This window comes from Balaenoptera borealis (genome assembly GCF_965194805.1).
Source record: "Balaenoptera borealis genome assembly, chromosome: 9".
Lineage (NCBI taxonomy): Eukaryota > Metazoa > Chordata > Mammalia > Artiodactyla > Balaenopteridae > Balaenoptera > Balaenoptera borealis.
In genome coordinates, this window is record NC_138873.1 from 20,646,132 (window position 1) to 20,667,757 (window position 21,626).

General features: G+C 37.3%; 1 protein-coding gene across 10 annotated transcripts in view; it reads right to left on the reverse strand.

The window, feature by feature from the left end:
• UTRN (utrophin) overlaps nucleotides 1-21,626 on the reverse strand; it is a 499,657-nt gene that overhangs the window by 318,615 nt on the left and 159,416 nt on the right. For all 10 annotated transcript variants that reach the window (XM_082405402.1, XM_082405400.1, XM_082405405.1 and 7 more), the window contains 7 exons: nucleotides 21,124-21,269; nucleotides 20,248-20,460; nucleotides 10,903-11,016; nucleotides 9,971-10,126; nucleotides 6,146-6,316; nucleotides 4,183-4,362; nucleotides 216-350 (listed from right to left, as the gene is read on the reverse strand). In XM_082405402.1, the coding sequence (XP_082261528.1) occupies nucleotides 216-350; nucleotides 4,183-4,362; nucleotides 6,146-6,316; nucleotides 9,971-10,126; nucleotides 10,903-11,016; nucleotides 20,248-20,460; nucleotides 21,124-21,269 (1,115 nt within the window). The remainder of the gene's footprint in view (nucleotides 1-215; nucleotides 351-4,182; nucleotides 4,363-6,145; nucleotides 6,317-9,970; nucleotides 10,127-10,902; nucleotides 11,017-20,247; nucleotides 20,461-21,123; nucleotides 21,270-21,626) is intronic.

Genomic DNA, 21,626 nt, shown 5'->3' on the forward strand with positions numbered 1-21,626 from the left:
ACTAACCACCTCATAAGGCTGAGTTTAGTGGGTCACCAATAATCTAAATATACATGATGTTATAAATACTTCAGGCAATGGAAGAAAACACAAGTTACGCTGAAAACCACCAAGGAAGCAAAAGTATTTGCTGGCATAAGGCATTATGTTCCTTGTTTGAATACTCATTCAGCCTCATTGCAACAAAAAGAACCACCCAGAACGCGGGCTCCCACCTCCAGGGCTTCACTGACGGCGTCTGTCTTCTCAGGCAGGGCCTCTGTGCTCTTCATCCGTTCTTCCAAAGTGCTGAGCCAGGTGGTCTCAAGATCCAAATAGTGAAGCAGTTCAATCCAACAAGACCATACCTCCTAAATAGGCAGGGAAAAGTTAGACAAGATAAGAAGTCATTTAGAGATACAATGCATCTCTACTGCTGCACATTCTGTCTAATCAAGAATAATTTCATTTAGATACAAGTATAAATGGGCGTTTAGAAACTGATGAAGCTGGTATTTCAAATAAGTGAAATAAAATCGAATTCTTCAATTAACTGTGTTAGACCAACTGGAGGGAGGTAGGAGGCTGCTTCACTAAGATAAATTCCAAGGCTCTGTTTAAATGCCGAAAATAAAACTATATAATTAGTAGAAGAAACCAGGAGGGAAACATTATTAGTTTGTTTTTAAATAGAAAGGTTAAAAAAAATACTCAGACTTGCAACACTTTTTAACAGCTATACAGGAAGTTGGTTCCCTGGGTCCACCCTATTCCAACTCAGAGCTAATGGGTGTAACCATTTGATGTAGACTCTTTCCAACTTTTTTCTAAATTCATATGAACATGTCTATATATGAACAGAGCGACTTTTTACCCAAATTGGAATTTTACTATAATTGCTGCATTAGTTGCAGTCACTTATTCCTCATTCCTGTGGGGAGTTGGGGGCTGGGGTACGATTCATCCTCCAATTCCTAGGAGCAAAATTATGGGAGAAACAAACCCCTTGGGAGGAGCCTATTTGACGGATAAATTTAGAAGACAGAGTTCAGCATGGAGCCTACTGGGTTGGTCCTCTTTCAGATCCACTGACTCAGAGAGGACACATTCTAGTAGCATTCAACCTCATATGAGGAATACTTACCAGGTCAGGGGTCAGCAATTTTTTCTATAAAAGGCTAGATAGTAAATATTTTAGGTTTTACAGGCCACATCTGGTCTCTGTCACAGATTCTTCTTTATTTTTTTTATGTGTTTGTGTTGCTTTGTTTTTAACAACTCTTTAAAAATTAAAAATATACAAACAATTTTTAGCTCCTGGGCCATAGAGAAACAGGCCACAAAATAGATTTGACCCACAGGCTGTAATTTGCCAACCCCTGGCTAAGACTAAAAGGGAAAAGAGGTGTCTGGTCCCCCAAATTTCTATAGGCAGAAAGCAGGCTGAGAAATCTACTCAGCTGCAAGCAGAGCCCTACTTCTTATGGGAAGGAAGGGATGGCTTACAGAGAAGCTCTCACAAGAAGCAGCACTGGCCCCTAATCAAGCACCAGTCCCTGGCCCCAGAGTAGGAGCCCTGACTACACGTGCCTGGCTAGATTTCAGAACTACTAGCATTAGATTTCAGAGTCACTAATACCAGTGCCTGCTCTTTTTACCTTCCACTGCCCCAACTTTTTTGAATGGGAGTGTCCACTGAGGTTTTCCTGTACCTATCTCACCACTGTGTTGGGTATATGAGGTTCAGATAACTTATCTTTTTAGTGCCCAGGTCGCCAGATCAAAAGGTGCCACACCCACACACCTGCACCTGAAGAAAACTGTTCCGAGGAGCCACATTTGCGTTTGCACCTGATGTAGATCGCATGATACTGGATTCTGAGCTTGATGCTGCACTGGATAAGACCTTAGGAGTCCCTGGGAGAGCGTAAGAGTATTCTGCATGTGGAAGGAACGTAACTAACTTATGACCAGAGAGTGAACTATGCTGGATTAACAATGGCCACAAATTTATTACAGCTACTCCCATGAAGTGGTGAAGTTGTCTTCTCCTCCGCTGAATGTGGGCTGGCCTTGTGACTTGCTTAGAGCAAAAGAAGGCTACAGAGATGATGCTGTGTGAACGTGCAGACACAGCCTTTAAGAGAACTGGCAGCTTCTGCTTTCTCCCTCTTAAAAGCCAGCTGCCATGCTGCAGAGAAGCCATGAACCTGAGAGGCCACGTGGAAGGGGACCTGGTGGATGAGAGTGGACCTGAGTGGAATATCCATAAACCTCATGGAGCAGAAGGGCCATGCAGCTGAGCCAAATCAACCCACAGAATCATGGAAAATAATAAATGGTTGTTTTTGTAAGCCATTACATTTTGGCAAGGTTTGTTACACAGCAATTAATAACTGAAACATAAGTGTATGTATTAAAAATATAAAAACATGTTTGGGAAGATTATACATCACCTTCTAGACAATGATTACTTTAAGAGAGGGATCAAGAGATGGTATGAGATGGGGAAAAAGGGAACGGGTTCTGTAATGCCAATTAATTTTATTTGAAAAAAGAAGATCTGGAAAAATATGGCAAAATGTAACATTAGTTATAGCTGAGGGATATGTATATGGGTGTTAGTAATATCATCTGTACTCTTCTATAAGTTTCAAATGTTTCATGATTTAAAACATTTTAAAGGAATCTAGAAATAATCAAGGTAATAAAGTTGGACTCTTTGGAAGAAAGGCATCCTTACTCTAATTTAGAAATTTGGGCTGTTTCTACCCAAGATCTCTTGGTAATCCCTCACATAATTTTAAGAATGCTTCCACTGTGAAATCTTTTTTCTTCTTATCACTTCCCCTTTCAAAGGCATCAAGGTGTCATCTTTTCTCTTTTATCTACTTTGTTTTCTTACACTTTTCCTTTTCTTCTCTCAAACTAATTCCAAAATAATTCTAAAAGTAATTCTGCAAGCAATACTAAAACCTTGAAATATTTCATTCCTCATTCTCAAATTGTCACCTCTGGGTCATAAAGACAGTGCAAAGAAATGACACAGAATTCATGGTGGTCTCTTGTTAGCTTGGGATAACCTGGGGACTCCATTACTTAAACATATTTTGAGTAGTTACTTTGGCTAATAATAGACAGGAAAATAAACAAACCAAAAAAAAGCAAAATCATGGGTGATTAGGGCAGAGAAGAAAACATGGACAAGACTGTAGTAGAATTCAATTCCAGGATCATCTACTGGGACTTAAGATTAGCCATACATAATGTTACATATTATGTTCACAGAATGTTAAATTCTCAAATGAGTAACCTCAGGTGTTTTAAGTTAGGAAATATCTTAATATTAAAGAATGAGGCTTTGTTGAGTTGTAGTTTTCTTATTAACTAATCCACATTACACTTATTTTATAGATTCAGAACAAGTGAGTAAGGAGTGAATTTAGTTTAAATACTGCAGTTGTGATTACCATTTTAGGATTCATCACAATGCAATCATTTGTTTTAGGTTGAACTGAATTTAAATTGCTATAAACTGAAGGGCTTCTTAAGTCTTTTCAATAAGATGTAACAAATGTCACACTAATATAAGAACAAACAATCAAAAACTTAATTTTATTAAAAAAAAACAACTCATAGAATCATCTACATCTTAAATCCTATGGCCAGGGTAGGGGAAATGGTCCAGCAAAATACCAGCACATTCAAGTTAGTCTTTCACTCTAAATAAAACCTATAATTTTAGACACCACTCTAAAACAGAAACCTCAATTCATCTCTGTGTACTAACCAGGCAAAAAAAAAAAAAAAAAGGAGGTACTCACAGTATATGTCTTAGAATTTTAGGACTGGAACAGACTCTACAGATCATCTGTAATATGAAAACCTTGAAAACCTTGATTTCACGTGTAATAAATGTCTAAAGCTAAGAAACTACTTTTCCAAGAAACTTCCACTAACTGAAGGCAGATCTTGATCTCCAGTTTTCTTTTCTCTGTTTCATTTTTATCAACCTATTACCTAAATTATTATCTAATAATTACTACTACTGTTATTATTATTATCTCAATCATGAAAGAACTACTTTTCTTTTATGATCTAGTATTTGAAAAGAAAAATGGAGTTTTTTTCCCAAGATATGGAAGCAGCCAGTACATTACAGAGTGTGAATCTCAGAAATGCATCAGTGAAAAAACACCATACCTCCAGCGTGTGGCACTTTCCGCGAATTCTATTACAGAGAAGTTGGTAATTCTCCAGCACAACGTTCAGCGCAGATGTCAATTCCTGGCCACCAGAGGGCACTTTTGCAGCTAATAACTTGATGTTGTCCTTGAGAATCTTCACTCTCACCTCCTTCTGTAGCACATCCTCTTTCGCCCTCTGTTCCAAGACAGAATGAACTTGAAAACCGGCTCCCTGTCTCAGGAACCAATTTCTTTCTTTTTCAAAAAATAACTAAGCCAAAATTAAAACATCCAGATGATTCTAACTACCTAATCAGAACATTATTAGGTAATCCCTACAGAGAGTGCTTGTGAAATAAGAATGCTAACTACAAAATTTCACTCATTATATACCCCAATGTACACAGTCCCCATGCAGACATTTTCATTTAATAACAGCACTGTTAACACCTAAGTTATCCCAAATTATGTTTACTGACAGGAAGTATTTTCAAAGTCTGGGTCCATAATAAGAATTAAGTGAATTAATTTTAACTGACCACTGGAAGTCGAGCAAAAATGGAAGTGCACCATGGTAGAAGTATTCTTTAAAAATAATATAAACATATTTTTTTCTCCTGTAACATAAGTATATCTATCCTTCTGATAATTAACAGCATTTCAAAGATGATAAAGTTGTACTGGGAAGATCTGATCTAAAAGTAGCTTCCTGCCTGACTCTCCTTCCGTGCCTGATGAAGTCTCATACTCGGGAAAATCAACCTGAAACAGCCTTTCACTTTCTCTTGTAGCTTTCTTTACTACTTAATGGTTTTAAATTTCTTTAGGTTGGGATAAAATAATTAAGTGTAGTGTTTTTTTTTAAATCCTATTGGTTGTTTGGCAGAATAAAAATAAAATGTTGCCCAATCAAGAGTTTTAATCTCATTTTTTTTAATTCTCATTCTTAGTGACCTTAAAAAAAAAAACAAGAACAAACAAACAACAACAAAAAAACCTCACAGAACTACAATGTCAATAGTGCAAATAAGATGGTTCTTAACATGGTAGGCTACCTTTAAAATACCTTATATACTAAATATTTTTAAAGTTTCAAGGAAAGCTACACTAAAAAACGTATTTCTGTGAAAATACTAAAATAAAAGTCCTTTTTATTTACTTTGACTCATATACAATAATGCATTGGTGAAAAACAATCCTTTTAAAAAAATATCTGCACAGATTTTTGCTTTTGTTATACTTGTAGGCAAGTTGCAACTCTTATTTTTTTAAAAGTAGCTTTTAAGACATTATCTCCTTTGGCTTCGACACTGAAGGGCACTTGAAGCAGTGTTGGAAAAGTGGGAATGATGTCCAGTTCTTTTATTATATAAAAAAAGAGAGTGTGCAAGACTACTGACACAGAAATATAAGTTTACAGGAAATACATCCTGTGGACCCAACTGATATTAAATCCCTTGACATTCCTAATGCTCCTCTTACCTGCTCCAACAAAATTTTGGTATTCATGTGTGCCCCATGTATTAGCTGGAAGAATACAGCTGGTGAAATAAAGATAAACCCCAACCTAATTGGGAAGTCTCTCTTATTCTTTACAAAAAATAACTCTTCCTGAAAATTTCTGGAAATAGATAGTGGTGATGGTTGTACAACATTGTGAATATAATTGATGCCACAAAATTTTTGAGTCATTCACTGTGGCTCACCAAGGTTCTAATGTAAGACATTTTCTCAGGGGCCCTCAAGACTCAACTCATGGGCCAAGTTAACACGTGGACTCTCAACTTCCTATCCCTACTAAAATCATAGCAGCTGACCCTCCTTTTTTTTGTTGTTGTTTTTTTTGTAATTTGAAATCTTACTGTGAAAGATTATATGTACATTCTCAGGCCTTACAGCTAGGTAGATGATTGACTGATTGATTTTAAAGGGAGGAGGGGAGATATAAAGCCTCTTGACCCTGACTGTCCCAGCCTCACCTTCATTTCCTCCACAGCATTCTCAAGCTCTTCTGGTGACTTGTATTCAAAATCCCTCTCCAGGTAGTCTTCTTCTGCTTGGGTCATCCATTCCTGCATCTCTGCCAAGTCTTTTTTCAGGTTCACCACTTTTTCCTGACTTTCAGACAACCTATTTTTTTGAATAGTAATCTAGGAAGGAAAAGCCATTCACTCGAATAAACAAATCCTGATACATTAAATGTCAACTTCTAGTTTCTAATATCAAAAGACACAGTAATAACTTTCCACAAAGAGTCTTAAGGTTTAAAATTCAGATGAAACCCTTTATACATAATGTGCTGATGCTGTGGAATATAAGCAATAATGAAAACAATAATTATAACTGGGATTCGGTATCACATTTTGGACATTAATCTGGAAATACCTATTATAATTCTGAAAATGCATAACTGTTGACAGAGTAATACTCAACTGAAGGACTCTTACCTACATCCATAAAAGCATGTATTTCAAGGAAATCTACTCTAACCTTATTTATGGGAAAAAAAAACCCTGAAGCAACCAAAATGTCCATTTTTTCCTTTTTCACAGGACTCCCCATTAAGACTGCACTTTTTAAAAGCAGAGAAGAGTACATTGCTATCAAAGATGTTGATACAACACTGCTTTACAAAATTTTGGTTTTGATAATCTATGGTACTTGTATATTCCACACAGATACAAAAAAAGTTACATTAGAAAATAGGTATTTGTCTGAATCAGGTTCAATAGCTTTTTTAACTATCTTAAGAAGCCTAAAAATATCTTTCAGAAAGATCCCTCTAACCACACACTGACTTCCGTGGGAGAAGATAGCATACCACACAGATCATCCAGGGCTCACTTCACTATTCAACCTCCCGCTCAAATGAAATCTCGCAGTAGCGGTCACCCTGCCAGGGCTTGCTTGGCCATGAAACTGATAGTGACAAAAGGGCAGTTCAGGAATAGGATGGCTCTCTCGAGAGTAAGGGGGACTACTTAGTGGCCCTCCTGTTCCACTCTCCAAACAGGATCACAGTCATAAAAATAGGCACTAAGTAGGAGCTTGGATTTCACTGCCCCACATGGTCCTCAGAGAGTCTACTGCCAGCAATATACACAGCCCTGCTTCCCAAGTCTTGTTGATCAACACTTTAACCTAGTGAACTTTTTTTAAAAATACAGATTTCAGGGCCCCACTTCCCCCAAATTCTTTTTACTGGTAGTTTCCAAACACTAGTCAGTTATAGAATATTCATGGATCCACAGAGAAGTGAGAAAAATAAAGACACTCTAGCAAACTTTTCAAAAAAAGAAAAGCTTAAAATTATCATTAATTATCTGAGATGATATACTTTCTACATTTTGGCATTAAGACGTTTTTCCTTTCACGATATCATGCATATAATAGACTGTTTTTATTTGTTGATTTTATATGTCTATCCTTTCTTAGAAAAGTAAAAATTTGGCAACACGATGTTTGTCCAAAATTTCTTCAACCTTTTACTACTCAGTGATATACCACAGTCTAGAACGGCTTTAGATAATTACATAGCAAGTGGCTGCCTCCTTGCTGGAGACACTTAAAAATTTCCCATGTATTTATTCCCATACTTTGAAACAATAATAATCCACAATTAATTCTATGTTGTCATATGTGTATGTATGTATATATGTAGATAAATAGATACACAGATCTAAATATCTATATGTACCTATGCAACCATCTAGCTATCCATCTAGCTATTGTCTTCCTTATTCCTCACTGTCACTTCCAAACCAGTTTCCTTATTTACTTCCTAAAAAAACCCCAGCTCTGGGCTTCCCTGTTGGCGCAGTGGTTGGGAGTCTGCCTGCTAATGCAGAGGACACGGGTTCAGGCCCTGGTCTGGGGGGATCCCACATGCCGCGGAGCAACTAGGCCCGTGAGCCACCACTACTGAGCCTGCGCGTCTGGAGCCTGTGCTCCGCAACAAGAGAGGCCACGATGGTGAGAGGCCCGCACACTGCGATGAAGAGTGGCCCCCGCTTGCCGCAACTAGAGAAAGCCCTTGCACAGAAACGAAGACCCAACACAGCCATAAATAAATAAATTAATTAATTAATTTTAAAACCCCAGCTCCTTCAAGCACATGTCATCAAATTATAGCACATTTAAAGGAGTTTGAATTTGGCTAGAATATAAGATGATACTATGAAAGTATTTTCTTAAGTGTGACAATGATACTGCAGTTTCGTAGAAGATTGTCCTCCTTCATGGAAGAAGCATGCTGAAGTATTTAGGAGTGAAATGTCCTAATATTTTCGACTTCCTATCAAAACTACATATATAACAACAAAAAAAAAAGGTATGCGTGTGTGTGCCTGTGTGTGTATGTACGTATGTAAAGAGAGAGGGAGGAGAGAGAGAAAAGGCAAATGTGGTAAAACATTAACAACTGGCAAATTTAGGAATGGCTCATGGCCGTTCTCTCGACCATTATTTCAACTTTTCTTTAAATTTGAACTTGTTCAAAATAAGGAATTTGGGGGGAAACAAAATAAAATACTCGGGGATGCAAATATAAAATTTTCCTGTATAAACATTAAACAAAAAACATTGTATTAAGAGATATGTACTATCTACACAACTGTCTGTGGGGTATTCCTGCATTTCACATTTTCTCCTCTTGTTTTTTACCCCTTTCTCACTCACTTCAGCTGTATGCATCCTCCCTATTACTCCGCTAACAAAACAGAAGCAATCAGAAGAGAACTACGTCATATTCCTACTGTACACATAGTTGCCTTCCCTTCATTACCACAGAGGGACTACCTAATAGCAATTCTTTCACTTAGAGGGGGGACCTCATTCCCTCTTGCCTAATCACAGACTTTGCTTCAGCAATTCACTTCTCTCAATCTCTTCTGCATCATTTTCTCTTTCTAAATGAAGTCCTTTTCGGCATGCAAACTTCCAGTAATACCCCTTATTTTTAAAAATTACAAAAACAGCTCTTTGGATCCCCACGTCCCTTCCAGCACCGACCTCATTTCTCGGCTCCCTTGAATAGAGAAATTCTCAAAGTTGGTTACACTTGCCCCAGTACTTCATTTGCTTTCCTCTCCTCAACGTTCTCCAATGCGATTTTCTTTCCCACCACTCCACTGGAACCACTTTTCTCAAAGTCCATAAAAGCGATCATCTTGTCAAGTCTAAAGCTTGCTTTCCAGTTCTGATTAGTCTCAGCAGTCCTCAGCATTGAGCACTGTGAAGAGCTTTCTCCACTTGGCCACTGGGGCCTCACGCTCTCCTGGCATTTCCCCTCTGGCTGACCTTCCCTCCTTAGCATCTTTGGCCAGTGGTAAGTGCTAGAGACCCCATTTGCATGTCTCGTAATCTTGAATTTAATCCTTCCAGTATGGAAAGCATCACTTCACCTGCTCCCACAAAAGCTTCTCCTTGAAAATCATACTTGAAATAAAAGTCAAAATCTATGCTTCAAAGGCCATATACAGTCCATCTCTACCTACCTTCTGACCTCAAATCTTCCCATTCTCCAACCTGCTAACTCCTTCCTTCATTCTGTTCCAGCTACAACAACTTTCTTGTTCTTTACTGAATATGTCAAGCTCATTCCCACCCAGGGGCCAAAGGTACAACAGCACCCTCCCTTCATTAAAAAAACATGACCCAATTCTGGCCCCAACCTGCCATCCATGTTACAGTTATTCTAGACCACAATTTTTCAAACTGGATGGGCTATAACATCAGTTTACTCTGTCAAAAGAAGCCACTATCTACCTCTTGAAAACCACAGGCAGTGAAGTTGAAAAACTCACCTCTTTGCTACATTTCTCCAGTTGTGTTTGGTAGTCAGCTAGTTTTGTTTGCATCCAGGTTTTGATTCCAGCAACTGGAGAGCTTCGAAGGTTAGCTTCTATTTCTTTCATGTCTTTCAGAGATGATTCAATTGTTTCTATTTCATTAACAAATGCCTGAAAACATAACATAAGCCCTTGTTGCGTTCATGCCTATATAAGTAGATGCCATTATTACAGTTTGTCTGCCTGTATCCCTGCAAATATTTTAAGAACAGACTGCTTGGGAGTCAGGATTTTTAACTACTTAAGAAATATTGTTTTAAGAAATTCATTTCACCTGGATGTTTCATATAGCCATCTGCCAAAGTAGATTGGAAATACTTGACTCTCAGCAGGGAATAGTACTTTTAATTAATTTAGAGAAGCTTAATGATTTCATCAAATATAAAATGCAAGAAGTATTACTGGCAAACTTCATTTGTAAAGTATGTTTTTCTTAAAGTCTCACCATGTGGCACAATAAGAGTGATATACAATTGGTAATTATGACACTAAGATTGTCACCGTACATAAAACAGCAGCTACTAATGAACTAAAATTGCTCTTATGTTCCCCACCCAAAATTTAATCCAAAAAAGAATAGATACATGTATATGTATAACTGAATCGCTTTGCTGTACACCTGAAACTTAACACAACATTGTTAATTAACTATGCTCCAATATGAAATAAAAATTTTTTAAAATTCTATAACCATGGCCAAAAATAGAAATATGAAAAATCAGTCATTTGTTGACTAGCTATAAAGTCAAAAAAAGGTTTATGATGAAAGATATTTTATCTAGGTTTATTGTCATGTCATATTCTTACAATTTTAATAAGACCAGCAAATAATAATAAGAAGAAAATGTTATCTAGTACAGCAGGTTCCCTAGATCAGCAGAACTCACAGAGCACTGGTCAAGCTGTCTTTGTAGCCCTTCGGCATCGCCTTGGACAGCCTGCTCTTTCATTAAGAAGTCTTTCACACCATCCATCCACTTCTCAATGACTTTCGAATCAGCCTAAATCAAACACAATAACAAAGGGGGATATTACTCAGTGGCATTCAACCTACTACATCTCAAGATCTATTGCTACTGGGAAAAGGGCAACTTTTCAAAACTCTGATAGCATCATTTTCATTTATTTTATTTCTTTCTTTTTTAAACTTCCAACATTGAAAATAATTATTTTCTTCATTGTTGCCTAAAATCCTCATGAGATGATATCTTGGTGATCATTCTAAAAATTTCGAAACGCTCTCCAGTGAACAAAGTTATTTTGCTTAACGTGAGCAATATCTATGATTAAAAATTCAAATTAAAGGTAAAAAATGCTTTTCTGGGTATAATCAGCTTAAAAATCTTTCATTCTCATATAATTTAGAACAATTCTCTCCTTAAGTTGGCTACTCAAAGCAGGAGTAAATAAATAGCACAGTGGAGGGAATACAATAGATTTTTCTTAGTTCTGCAGTTGGATGCCTTGTTATCTAAGAACCCAGTATGGTCCACTACCCAGCTCCATTCTTTCATCCAACATTTACTAAGCACCAAGCACCCACTGTTATCCAGTTACTGTGTGTGGTACTGGGGGAAATGAGAAAGGGAACATTTTGCAGAAAGAATGAGACTTCAGACAGGTAGTAACATTGGAACTGGACCCTGAAGAATGCATATAATTAGGTCCAACTTAGCTCCAAAACTAGAGTAAAGTGATGGTCATTTCTTTCCAAGGTCCCCCATCCATCATTGGTTGGTCTGATTTGTTATTTTCCCTTGCATTGAGCTGAATTTGTTTCCTTGTACTTTCCTCAATTATTTGCTTCTCATTCCTCCCTAGGAATGGAAATAAATTAACTATCTTATTCAAAAACAACCTTCAGATTGGAAGGCAGCCACTATGTCTTCCCTTAGTCTTTTAGTGATTAATCACTCCCAATTCTTTCCATGATGTCTCTAGTACATGATACCCAGATACTGCACTCAACACCGTGATCAACACGCTCTGAAAATTACATCAACTTTTTAATGTACTTAAAATATGCCACCGAGCACCAAGTACTCTTATCCTTAAAATGTTGCAATGAATGACGAAGATGGAACCTAACTGGTATTTCACGTATGGATATTACATTCAGAAAATGCCATCTAAATTTTTTTTTCAGTTTTATTTTTCTTATTGTAGAGTTGGGTTTTGTTTCCTTCATTTCTTTAAATTTGTTTAGATATATATTATTCATAATATTAGGGTTAGCTAAAACTCCAAAATTCCCACAACTACCTCAAAAGTACATTTTCCCTATCCCATACTGTTTAATTGACTTCTGTAATAAATTCAGAACTTGATATTTATAAATACTAAATTTTGCCTTGTTATGTTAACGATACTAAACACTACAACAATAAAAAGCCAACAGAATGATTTGAATTTTTAGTCTCTCCACTTTCTTATCAGCTGTGCCTCCCAGCTTTCTCTTATCTGCAAATCTGACAGTGAGCTATCCTTTTTCTGTTGGGATTTTTTGGGTTAGGTTTTGGGGTTTTTTCCTGATGAAAAATAAGGCCAATTACAGTGCCTACCTGAGCATTCCCCCATGAGGACACCATCTCATTCATTAACCAACAAACGTTTCAGCTTCGTTTTCAAAACATGGGAATCAGCATAATACTAGCATCTAAGTAGCTTTCCACTTCCTTCCGATAAGGTTATAAGAGATTTTCTCAAATACTTTGCTGATATCAAGACTTACCCAAAATGATAGTTTGTCAGCATTATTTGAACTAAATGAGCACACATGAAATGTGAGACTATGAATCTGTATTATCTAATAATCTAGTATCCCTCCTCCAAAAAATAAATAAAAGCAAGCAGTACTTAGGAAATGAGTCCGGACAAGGCTTATGAGTGGTATCCATGCTGATTCCTGGTGACCACCACATTCCTTCATAATCACATATAAGATCTCTGGTTGATCATTCATCTACAGCTTTGCCAGAAACTGACATCACGCTTACTTCAGGTCTTTAGCTTCTAGAAAATAATGTTCCCCCTTATTTAGGACATTCACCCATCTCCATTTTTTTCTGGTAATTTCCTCACAAGTTTCATAATCCGACCTTGAGATCATGGGTAAAATCCCACGTTACTCAGGATGTAGATTTAGGCATCTGAAGGACTGTGTCGTTTTTCCATCTAACTCATAATTCAGGCTCTAATGCACCCTCAATAATGACCATTCTCCACTTTCTAGTTTGCAGGGTCATTCTCTGATGAAGATGGGAAGCAAAAAGTGCTTATATAGCTGGGCCTTTCTATCTCCTCTATTCATGTTATACCACTCCGTGCAAGCACTTCCTCGTTCCCCTTCTCCCAAGCAAGCTTTGAAAGACCTTTCAGTCACACTGTGCACTTTCCCCAAGCTTCCTTTCCCTCTGTTCTTTAGCCTGTCTGTCACTATTCTCATACACCCACACTACTCTTACAGATTTCAACTGGTGACATATCTCTTCTTCTGGGTTTGCTCCAGCATTCTCAGATCTTATCCTAGAAGACTGCTTAGGAAGACATGATCAGGGCAGGGTGGAGTGGGGTGTGTAAAAGATAAAAGTGCAAAAACAGAGAAAGTACGAATATATCTGTAGAGTTCATAAAGGGCCTTTTTAACTGTCCATTTAACTTGTTACCACTTCTTGCACTGTTAATCTCCAGTCTAAACTTTTTAAGAATTCAAGGCAGCATTACTGCTGCGTAACTGGGCAATTCATTAAATCTAGTTTGAAATAAGGAAAATTGATAGTCTCCCGGGCCAAAAATTTTTGAACTTTATATGGAAGCATTATATTCCAAGAAGGTTTTAACCACAATCAGCCCTGACTGAGGCAAGCAGCCTCAGTGATCCCCATCATTGGCACAGGAGAGGAAATTTTATGGCATCAACCCCCTTCCTCCCTCCTTCGGACACATACAGACCCTTGTGAGCAAACACAATTCACACACACCTGCTCCTCCTCTTACAGTGAAACATGAGAAAAAAGAAAGAGGCAAGCAACAGACATAGACAAGCCACGTAGACCAACCGATGATCCCAATAGGAACAAAGGGAACAGAGAGGAATCTGAAAAGTGTTTTCATGACTAAAACTCCTGCAGGTAATCCTGACCACACTGAGTTCTAAGACAGGCAGTGTGCCCCATGAAAAGAAAGACCAAGGTCTGAATACCTAGTTCAGCACCTTACCAGCCTTGAGGCCTTGAGAAACTAATTTCTCAATTTCTCTTCTGGGAGCTTCCATAGCTCACCTATGAAATAGGAATAATAACAACTGCCTCGCCTGATTGTTTTGAAAAACAGAGATGGTACAGAGCAGGTATGCAGTAAATGGTAGCTAGTATTACTCAGATCTACAAAATCAAGTGCTTTATTACCAAGATTAACCCCATGAAAGAATTACCACTTCAAGTTCTGGTGTCTATTCCTAACAGACACTTCATAGGAATAAGTAACCAGGGTGAGTACATATTTGTATAAGCATCCGTTTAATGTGTTTAAGTGCTGCCAACATTAATGCTTGTTCCGTCACATAACTCATGTTCAAAAGTGGCTGTTTGAAAGAACTACTGCTTATGATAGTTCTGACTAGACCCGGCTAAATTCAGCTCAGCAGAAGGAAGCCAAGTACATGAGGAAAGGCCCAAACTCTAGAAATGCCTGATAACAGAAGCTTCACAAGGCATCCCTACCCTGTGGCTACACAGTGCGGGAAAGGTTTTTAGATCACTAAGATCACTACTAGCAGCCATTTGTGTGCAGGTAAATGCGGGAGATAGACAGCTCTGCTCTGCCCTGTAGCATCTCCTCTTTCCCTAGAAGGAAAATATTATCTCAATCCACTTGCAGCAGATGTTTCCTGTGCTTTTAAAAAAAAACCAGAATCTGCTCATCTTCAGGTCAATTGTACAGCAAAGAGGTTACAAAGAAAGTGAAGGAGTTCACATGAAGAGTGTTCCTCTGCCCATTTAAAAATCACTCAGCTGATGCACTTAATGAGTTTCTAATGCACAATAATGAGTATTTAATTTTTTCACCATCTACATCGACTTGCAGAATGAATATAGAAATAGATAGAGATATATGGAGATATTTAAATTGGGTAATTTCTAACTTTCTATCTTCTCTGGAGAGACTTCAGTTCTTTTAGAGCAATACGAAAAACTTTAAAATGCTAGTAAATTTCTGAAATAAATGTCTGTTATTATTTCACATGCAACAACAAACTGTAAGTACTAATCTAGGGTAAGCATTTCTCATTCCTATTTATACTCATAAATTCTCAGAGAAATATAAAATGACTAATATGGTAGTTTTGAAAACCAAAGTATGGAATACTCTCGTTTGGAGGGGTCAAAACGCTACATTGACCATCACTGCTCAAAAGCTCTGATTTGTAAGCACTTTGGATGAGTAACACCTGCTGCTGGGCCACAGAAAAGGAATGTGAGGTCATTAAAACAATTCCTTTAACCCTACACACCCCATCTCCTAGCCCCCAGCCCCTGAGCCAGGGATAGAAGAAATCTGAAGCCTGGTAACTCTGAATTCAATACAATAAGATTCCAAGGTACACAACTTCCTCCCAGGATTTTATTCACAGCTAAATTCTTGGCATTTTATTTTGCTCCTCCCCCATCTGTTGGAATGTCCACAGCTTTTTAAGCAGCCAATATCTAACCCAGGATATAGGCAAAAGAATTGTGAAAACCGAATTAAAACAGTATTTTAAGGCAGTAGGGTTTTTTTATCTGTTTTATAATGTTCATTAACCTCAAAACACTCTAAAAAGAAGTGTTCCCTCGCTTAGTAGGGAAGGCCAACAGTGACTTTGTTACTACATTTATTTATCAGAAACCACCAGAGTTCTTAAATTTAAGGTTCAGAAAGCACCAATATTCCCTTTATTGAAGTAAAACGCATTCAGAATGAGAAAAAAAAAACTCTTATGAGATCATTCGATCAGTTATATGTTACCTAGAAAGAATTAAATCAGCTATACTGCATATTTTTGTTAGAAAATATTTACCATTGGGTTTTTACCCTGAAATGTGTTCCAAAGTAATTTCTACACCTGGTTCTGCATGTCTCAGAGCTCCAGCACGTCCCCTTCCCCACTCTGCGTGAGAACACAGAGTGTTCAGTGTGTGTCTTTGCTCAGCAACCGAAGGAAGAGGTCTGACTACATGGGTGTCCTGCCAAGGACAACTGGGCATTTAGATTTTATAGATCCAACCTCATTAGATGGGACGAGTGTGTATGATGTCTGCAGGCACCTTCAAGGCAGAGCCTTTCACATCCGCTTACCTGCAGTACCCCAGACAAGGTTCCTGTGCTCAAAGAGCTCATGCCCTGGGGGAGGACAGACAGGCAGGTCTCAGCCATAATAAAAGCTGGCCTGAGGGGGGGGGGGGGTTCGTTCTTGTGAAGGTGTAAACAACGTGTAGAAGAAAAGGGAATAATTAGCTGCAGGTGTGATGGTGAGTAAGCCCAAAGACTGCTTGTAGAAGCAGCTTACACTTAAAGGAGGAACCAAGGAGGCTGTGAATTCCTAGCAAGTAAATGACATTTCCGGAGAAAGGCAATCGTCCAATGTGTTCTTTGTGACCCACCGCACTGTCTCCCCACCCGAAGCAGTGCACAGGAGAAGATGCAGACAGTGCTGCAGGGCAAGGAAAGGGCAGGAGCTATGAGATGTGCATGAGAGCACTTTGTACTATTACGGCAAAGACAACCAGATCCCTTCCAGAAATACAACTGGCATCAGTGTAGACAGTGAATTCAAGAGAGGAGAGGTTGCAAGCAGGAGTCAGATTTAAAGGGTGATGGGATTACAATGCAACAGGGCCACAGATTACATGAAAGTCTGCAAACAGAAGAAGGGGCTAAAGAGGTGGTCCAAAGAGGAGGGAGCATTGGTAAATACCAATATAAGAGAGAGTTTTGTGCGGGCCTTGAGGACAGTTTCACAATTTCATGGTTATACCACCCTGCAGGGGATCTTGAATACGGGAAAGGAAATAATATGAAATACCCTTGCAGCCCCTGAATTCAAAAATGTTATTGCTGGTGATAAGTGGCGTCTTGGGATTTTATAATATTTAATCCCCATAACTCATAAGAAAGTCATGTCAGTAAAATCAACAGTGAAAATATTACCTTTTTTGTGTATTTTTAAATATTTTGCTTCCTGGAAGCAGTGGTAGGTCTTTCCATGAGAGTTTTTAAAAGTACCAATTAACATTTTAATTCTTAAGTACAGGAAGTGAGGTTATTAATTTGGCATGTAATAGATAAAAAAAGAAGAATTTAAGAACATATTTGAGCATGACACTGTGAATAACAATGCTGGCCCAACCTCTACCTGTACAAAAGAAACCAGCCATGTAGATAAAGGAAATGCAGGCACATAAGGAAAACAGTATTTGTCAACAAATAACAGAAAACTAAAACTTGCACATAAACAGATAACAAGATAACCTGACAAGTATTGTAGGATGGTAGGAAAAAAGTAACTGCATAGCTATGAAAATACTTTCAAAGTTTAAATGTGCTGTGTCAATGAAAAGCATTATTATTTTGAGTAGAGGGATTGATACTCCAATCCATACTCATGCATTTGTGTACCGTCTATTTACATATCCCTCATGGAGTTCCAGTATCATCTGGTTCTGTCAGTGTGGAAAAAATGATTAGAATTAGTAATATTCAGGAACTTTTCTTCCTGACTTTGAGCATGTTAACCTCAGCAAGGATCACTGTTAACGTTAGCTGCCTCCAGGAAAGGAAATGGTATTGGGGAAGAAAGGGAACTCTAAATGCTCACTCTCAATACTTCTCAATTATTCAATGTCTTCACTGAGCAGTATTTATGTATTTCTTATATAATTTAAAATGCATTTTAAAAATAAACAAGTCAACCACTTTGTTCCTAAGAAACATCATCATAAATTGGCACTGAATCAAAAACCTACTGTACTTCATGCCTTAAAGACAAGTAGAACGTGATTGCCTAAAAAAATAGATACCAGGTCATTGAAAAAGGAAAAACAATTTTAACCTGTAAATGAATATTTACTGCAATTATCTCTAGGGGAAAAAGTAAAAGTTTTCCTAAGTGAATTGTGAGTAATTAAGTAACAAGCAATTCCTTCAAAGCAAATAAAGGAGCAAAAATGTTCTTTAGAAATAAACATTTCAATAAAGAAGTTGAATTAGGGCATACTGACATCATCAACAATCTTGTAGTTAGGAAACAAAAAATAAATTAAAAATTTGTAAGTTACATTCCAAATCTGTTACTGTAATAAAAGCAACCAAAACAAAAAAAAACAAAAAACAAAAAAAAACCCTAAATATCCAGACACAGGTGCTTAAAGTGAGATATTTTTAATGGAAATAAATGTGGCATATGCTCCAACTGGCCACTTTAAGTGCCTGGATTTGCTACATTAGTAACAACCCAGTAAAGCCCACATCTGGATTACTATCACCACAGAACTCTATTTTGCGTTTTGGAGGAATGTTTATTCTCTTTAAATTCCATATTAAAATATTGGCATGCATTTAGCTAACCTTAAAATAAATACACTTTTAAGACTCAAAGGAGATTAACCATTAGATTAATCTTCACCTGTAAATTTCCTGAACTACATCTCAGATTTAAATATGAAAACAAAGCAATGATCTTTTGAATTTGATCAAAAAAGAACTGTGAAAAACTCATGAAAAAAGAATAAGTATAATCCAAAAAGTCACAGCTACAAGAGCTGTGTGGGAAATACTTAATCCAGCATTGCTCAACCTTGGCACTACTGACATTTGGGCCAGAAAATTCCTCCATTGTGGCGGTTGTCCTGTGCATTTGCTGTAACCTTGGCCTCTACCCACTAAGGTGCCAATAGCACCCTCCCTTCCCCACAGGTGTGACAACCAAAAATGTCTCCAAACATTAATAAATGTCCTTCTGGGAGGAAAATGACCCTTGGTTGAGAACCACTGACAATCCAATGCTTGGATCATAACCAAAAATTTTAAATTATGAATAAGGGTAATTTGGGTTTTTAAAGTTGGAAAGAATTACAACCGAAGACAGACAAGGGGAAGTGGATCCACTCACAAAATTAAATGAGCCAAAAATACTGAACCACAAAAAAAACCCTCCTCTTCAAAATTAATGGTTTGTTCTAATGAGATCTCACTGTAAAACTGCAGCTTAAACTTAGAGAAAACCACTTCCTTCCACTACCACCACACACACACACACAGAGCCCTTGCCATCTTTATTCTCCCGGTCATGAATTGGAACTGTCCATTGACTCCTGTGTCAAAGAGCTTCCCTCAAAGTTCAGTGATCACCACACTTGCTGGTCTTTCTGGATCTCTTCACACTGATCTGTATAGTCCACCAGCTTCTACCACATGTTCTCTGATTTTGATTTTTAAAACATCATTTTCATAAATTTTGTCTCATATATATTCATAAATTTAATCTCATATATATTCTCTTGGGATCTAAATACAAATATATATATATATATATATATATATATGTAAAATCTTCAAATCCAAATATATAATATATATATACACACACACACACACACACACATATATATATCCCCAAATCTAAATCTATTACTAATCTCATTTTATTCACTGAAAAATATTATTGAGTGCCTTCTCTGTGCCAGGCACTGTACGAGAAGTATACCCTGGGATACATCAGTGAAGGAAAAAAACCACAAAAGACCAAGGTAAAGAGGCACTCGGGGGGGCGGTAGGGAAGAGGGTGCGATTGGTTCATTCTTCATCCAGATCTTTTCTATTAGAAAACCAGGTGATTTGGAAACTTCACTACTTCACTTCTCCAGCTTCCTCACAGGTGAAATGTTAAAATTCTGACTGTCCCGTCTGACATGGACTTTGACCACTTTCTCCTACGTCCTCACATTTATCCTTTCCTCTGGAACTCTCCATCCAGTTGACCTCTACCAAGAAACCTTTTTGCAAGGCCAAAGGAGATAAATGTGTTCCCCAGCACATTAAAAGTATGTCTTTGGTTGGGATTTATACATGCCAACTTAAGTACATAATAAACATGGGGCCAGAAAGAATGCAAAATACTCAAATAATAGTTAGTTACTGATAACTACTATTTTACTCTGTAATAAACTTAAACTCCTAATGGCGTTTAGATTTACCTCAAAAGTTCTGAGTTTGGGGGTAATTTCTTCAAGCAAATGCAGATCTTTGGAAACCTTGACCTTTAGTCTGTTCCACTTTCCTTGAACATCATCAAATTCTTGCTTATACAGTTTTTCTACATCTGGAGAAACATTTTTCTCCAAAGCCTTTGTTTCTTCTGCAAGTTTATGCAGTATAGGTTTTTGATTCTCTAGGATTTCATCAAGGGCCTGGAAAACAGTTTTCAAGATTAAAAATACACACAATAATTTATCTGTGCAGATGTAGTAATACTGGCTATAAACAGTCAAAGTCACTTTTTAAAAAGAATTTGATCAAAAAAGAATTGTGAAAAACTCATGAAAAAAGAATAAGTGTGATCAGAAAAGTCACAGCTACATGAGTTGTGTGTCGTTTAGACACAATGTATCCTCTGCACTAAAAACCAGCGGAACAACAGGCCCAGTGAGGGCCCAGTGTGATGGGCTCCATGGTGGATCTGTTGCATCTGATGAAATAGTGCAGAGGCACATATCTTAAATGACCAGGGAAGCATTTTCATTCAATGCAGTAAAAAAAAACACAATCAATTGTCTTCATTTCATTAAAGATACTTTATATGGTCGAGAATTTTAAGCTAGTCACAATAGAAGGAGAAAAGATGCTTTTATTCTATTAAAAATATTTAATAACTATCTTTTAGCTGAGGTCCTACATTATAGTGATTAACCTTCAAATTACAAGAAATATAAGAAATGTTTGACTAATTTTGACCAAAACTAATATATTTTTTAAATAGCTGAAAAAATATTTCCAAATATGTGATATGAGATATTAGAAATGAGCCTAAACTTCTTAGGTCTGTAGGTCTTAGGACCTATAATATATATTACCTTTTCTTCCTGCAGGGCCTTCTCCACCTTTGCAAGATCATTCAAGACATTCAAAGACGTCTGGGCCTTATTTTCGGAATCATTTAGCAGATCTGTCAGCGTTTTCAGTATTTCCAAATATGCACGTCCAGGTCGGCTCTTCAGTTCTGTTTATTGAAAAATACTTACTTTGAGAAAATAATGGCAGGAAACTAATATTGTTATACGTACTGTTAATCTTCCTATTTAATAAGTGAATTCTAATACATAAGAAGTTAAACTCTGTAATTAAGATTAAAAAGGGTCTCTGTTAGAGACACAATAAATCACTCCATTGGCATTTCTGAGAGTCATACAGTGACTTCATTCCTGCGGATGTTGATGTTTGAAATATTAAGTAACCCACCATCATTTTTCTCCATTTCATCATGATGAAATGACTCTCTGAAGATGGTACTACAATGTTCCTTTTGTCTCATATAATCTCCTTTTCCCCAGTAGCTACACAAAGAATAAAAGGAGAC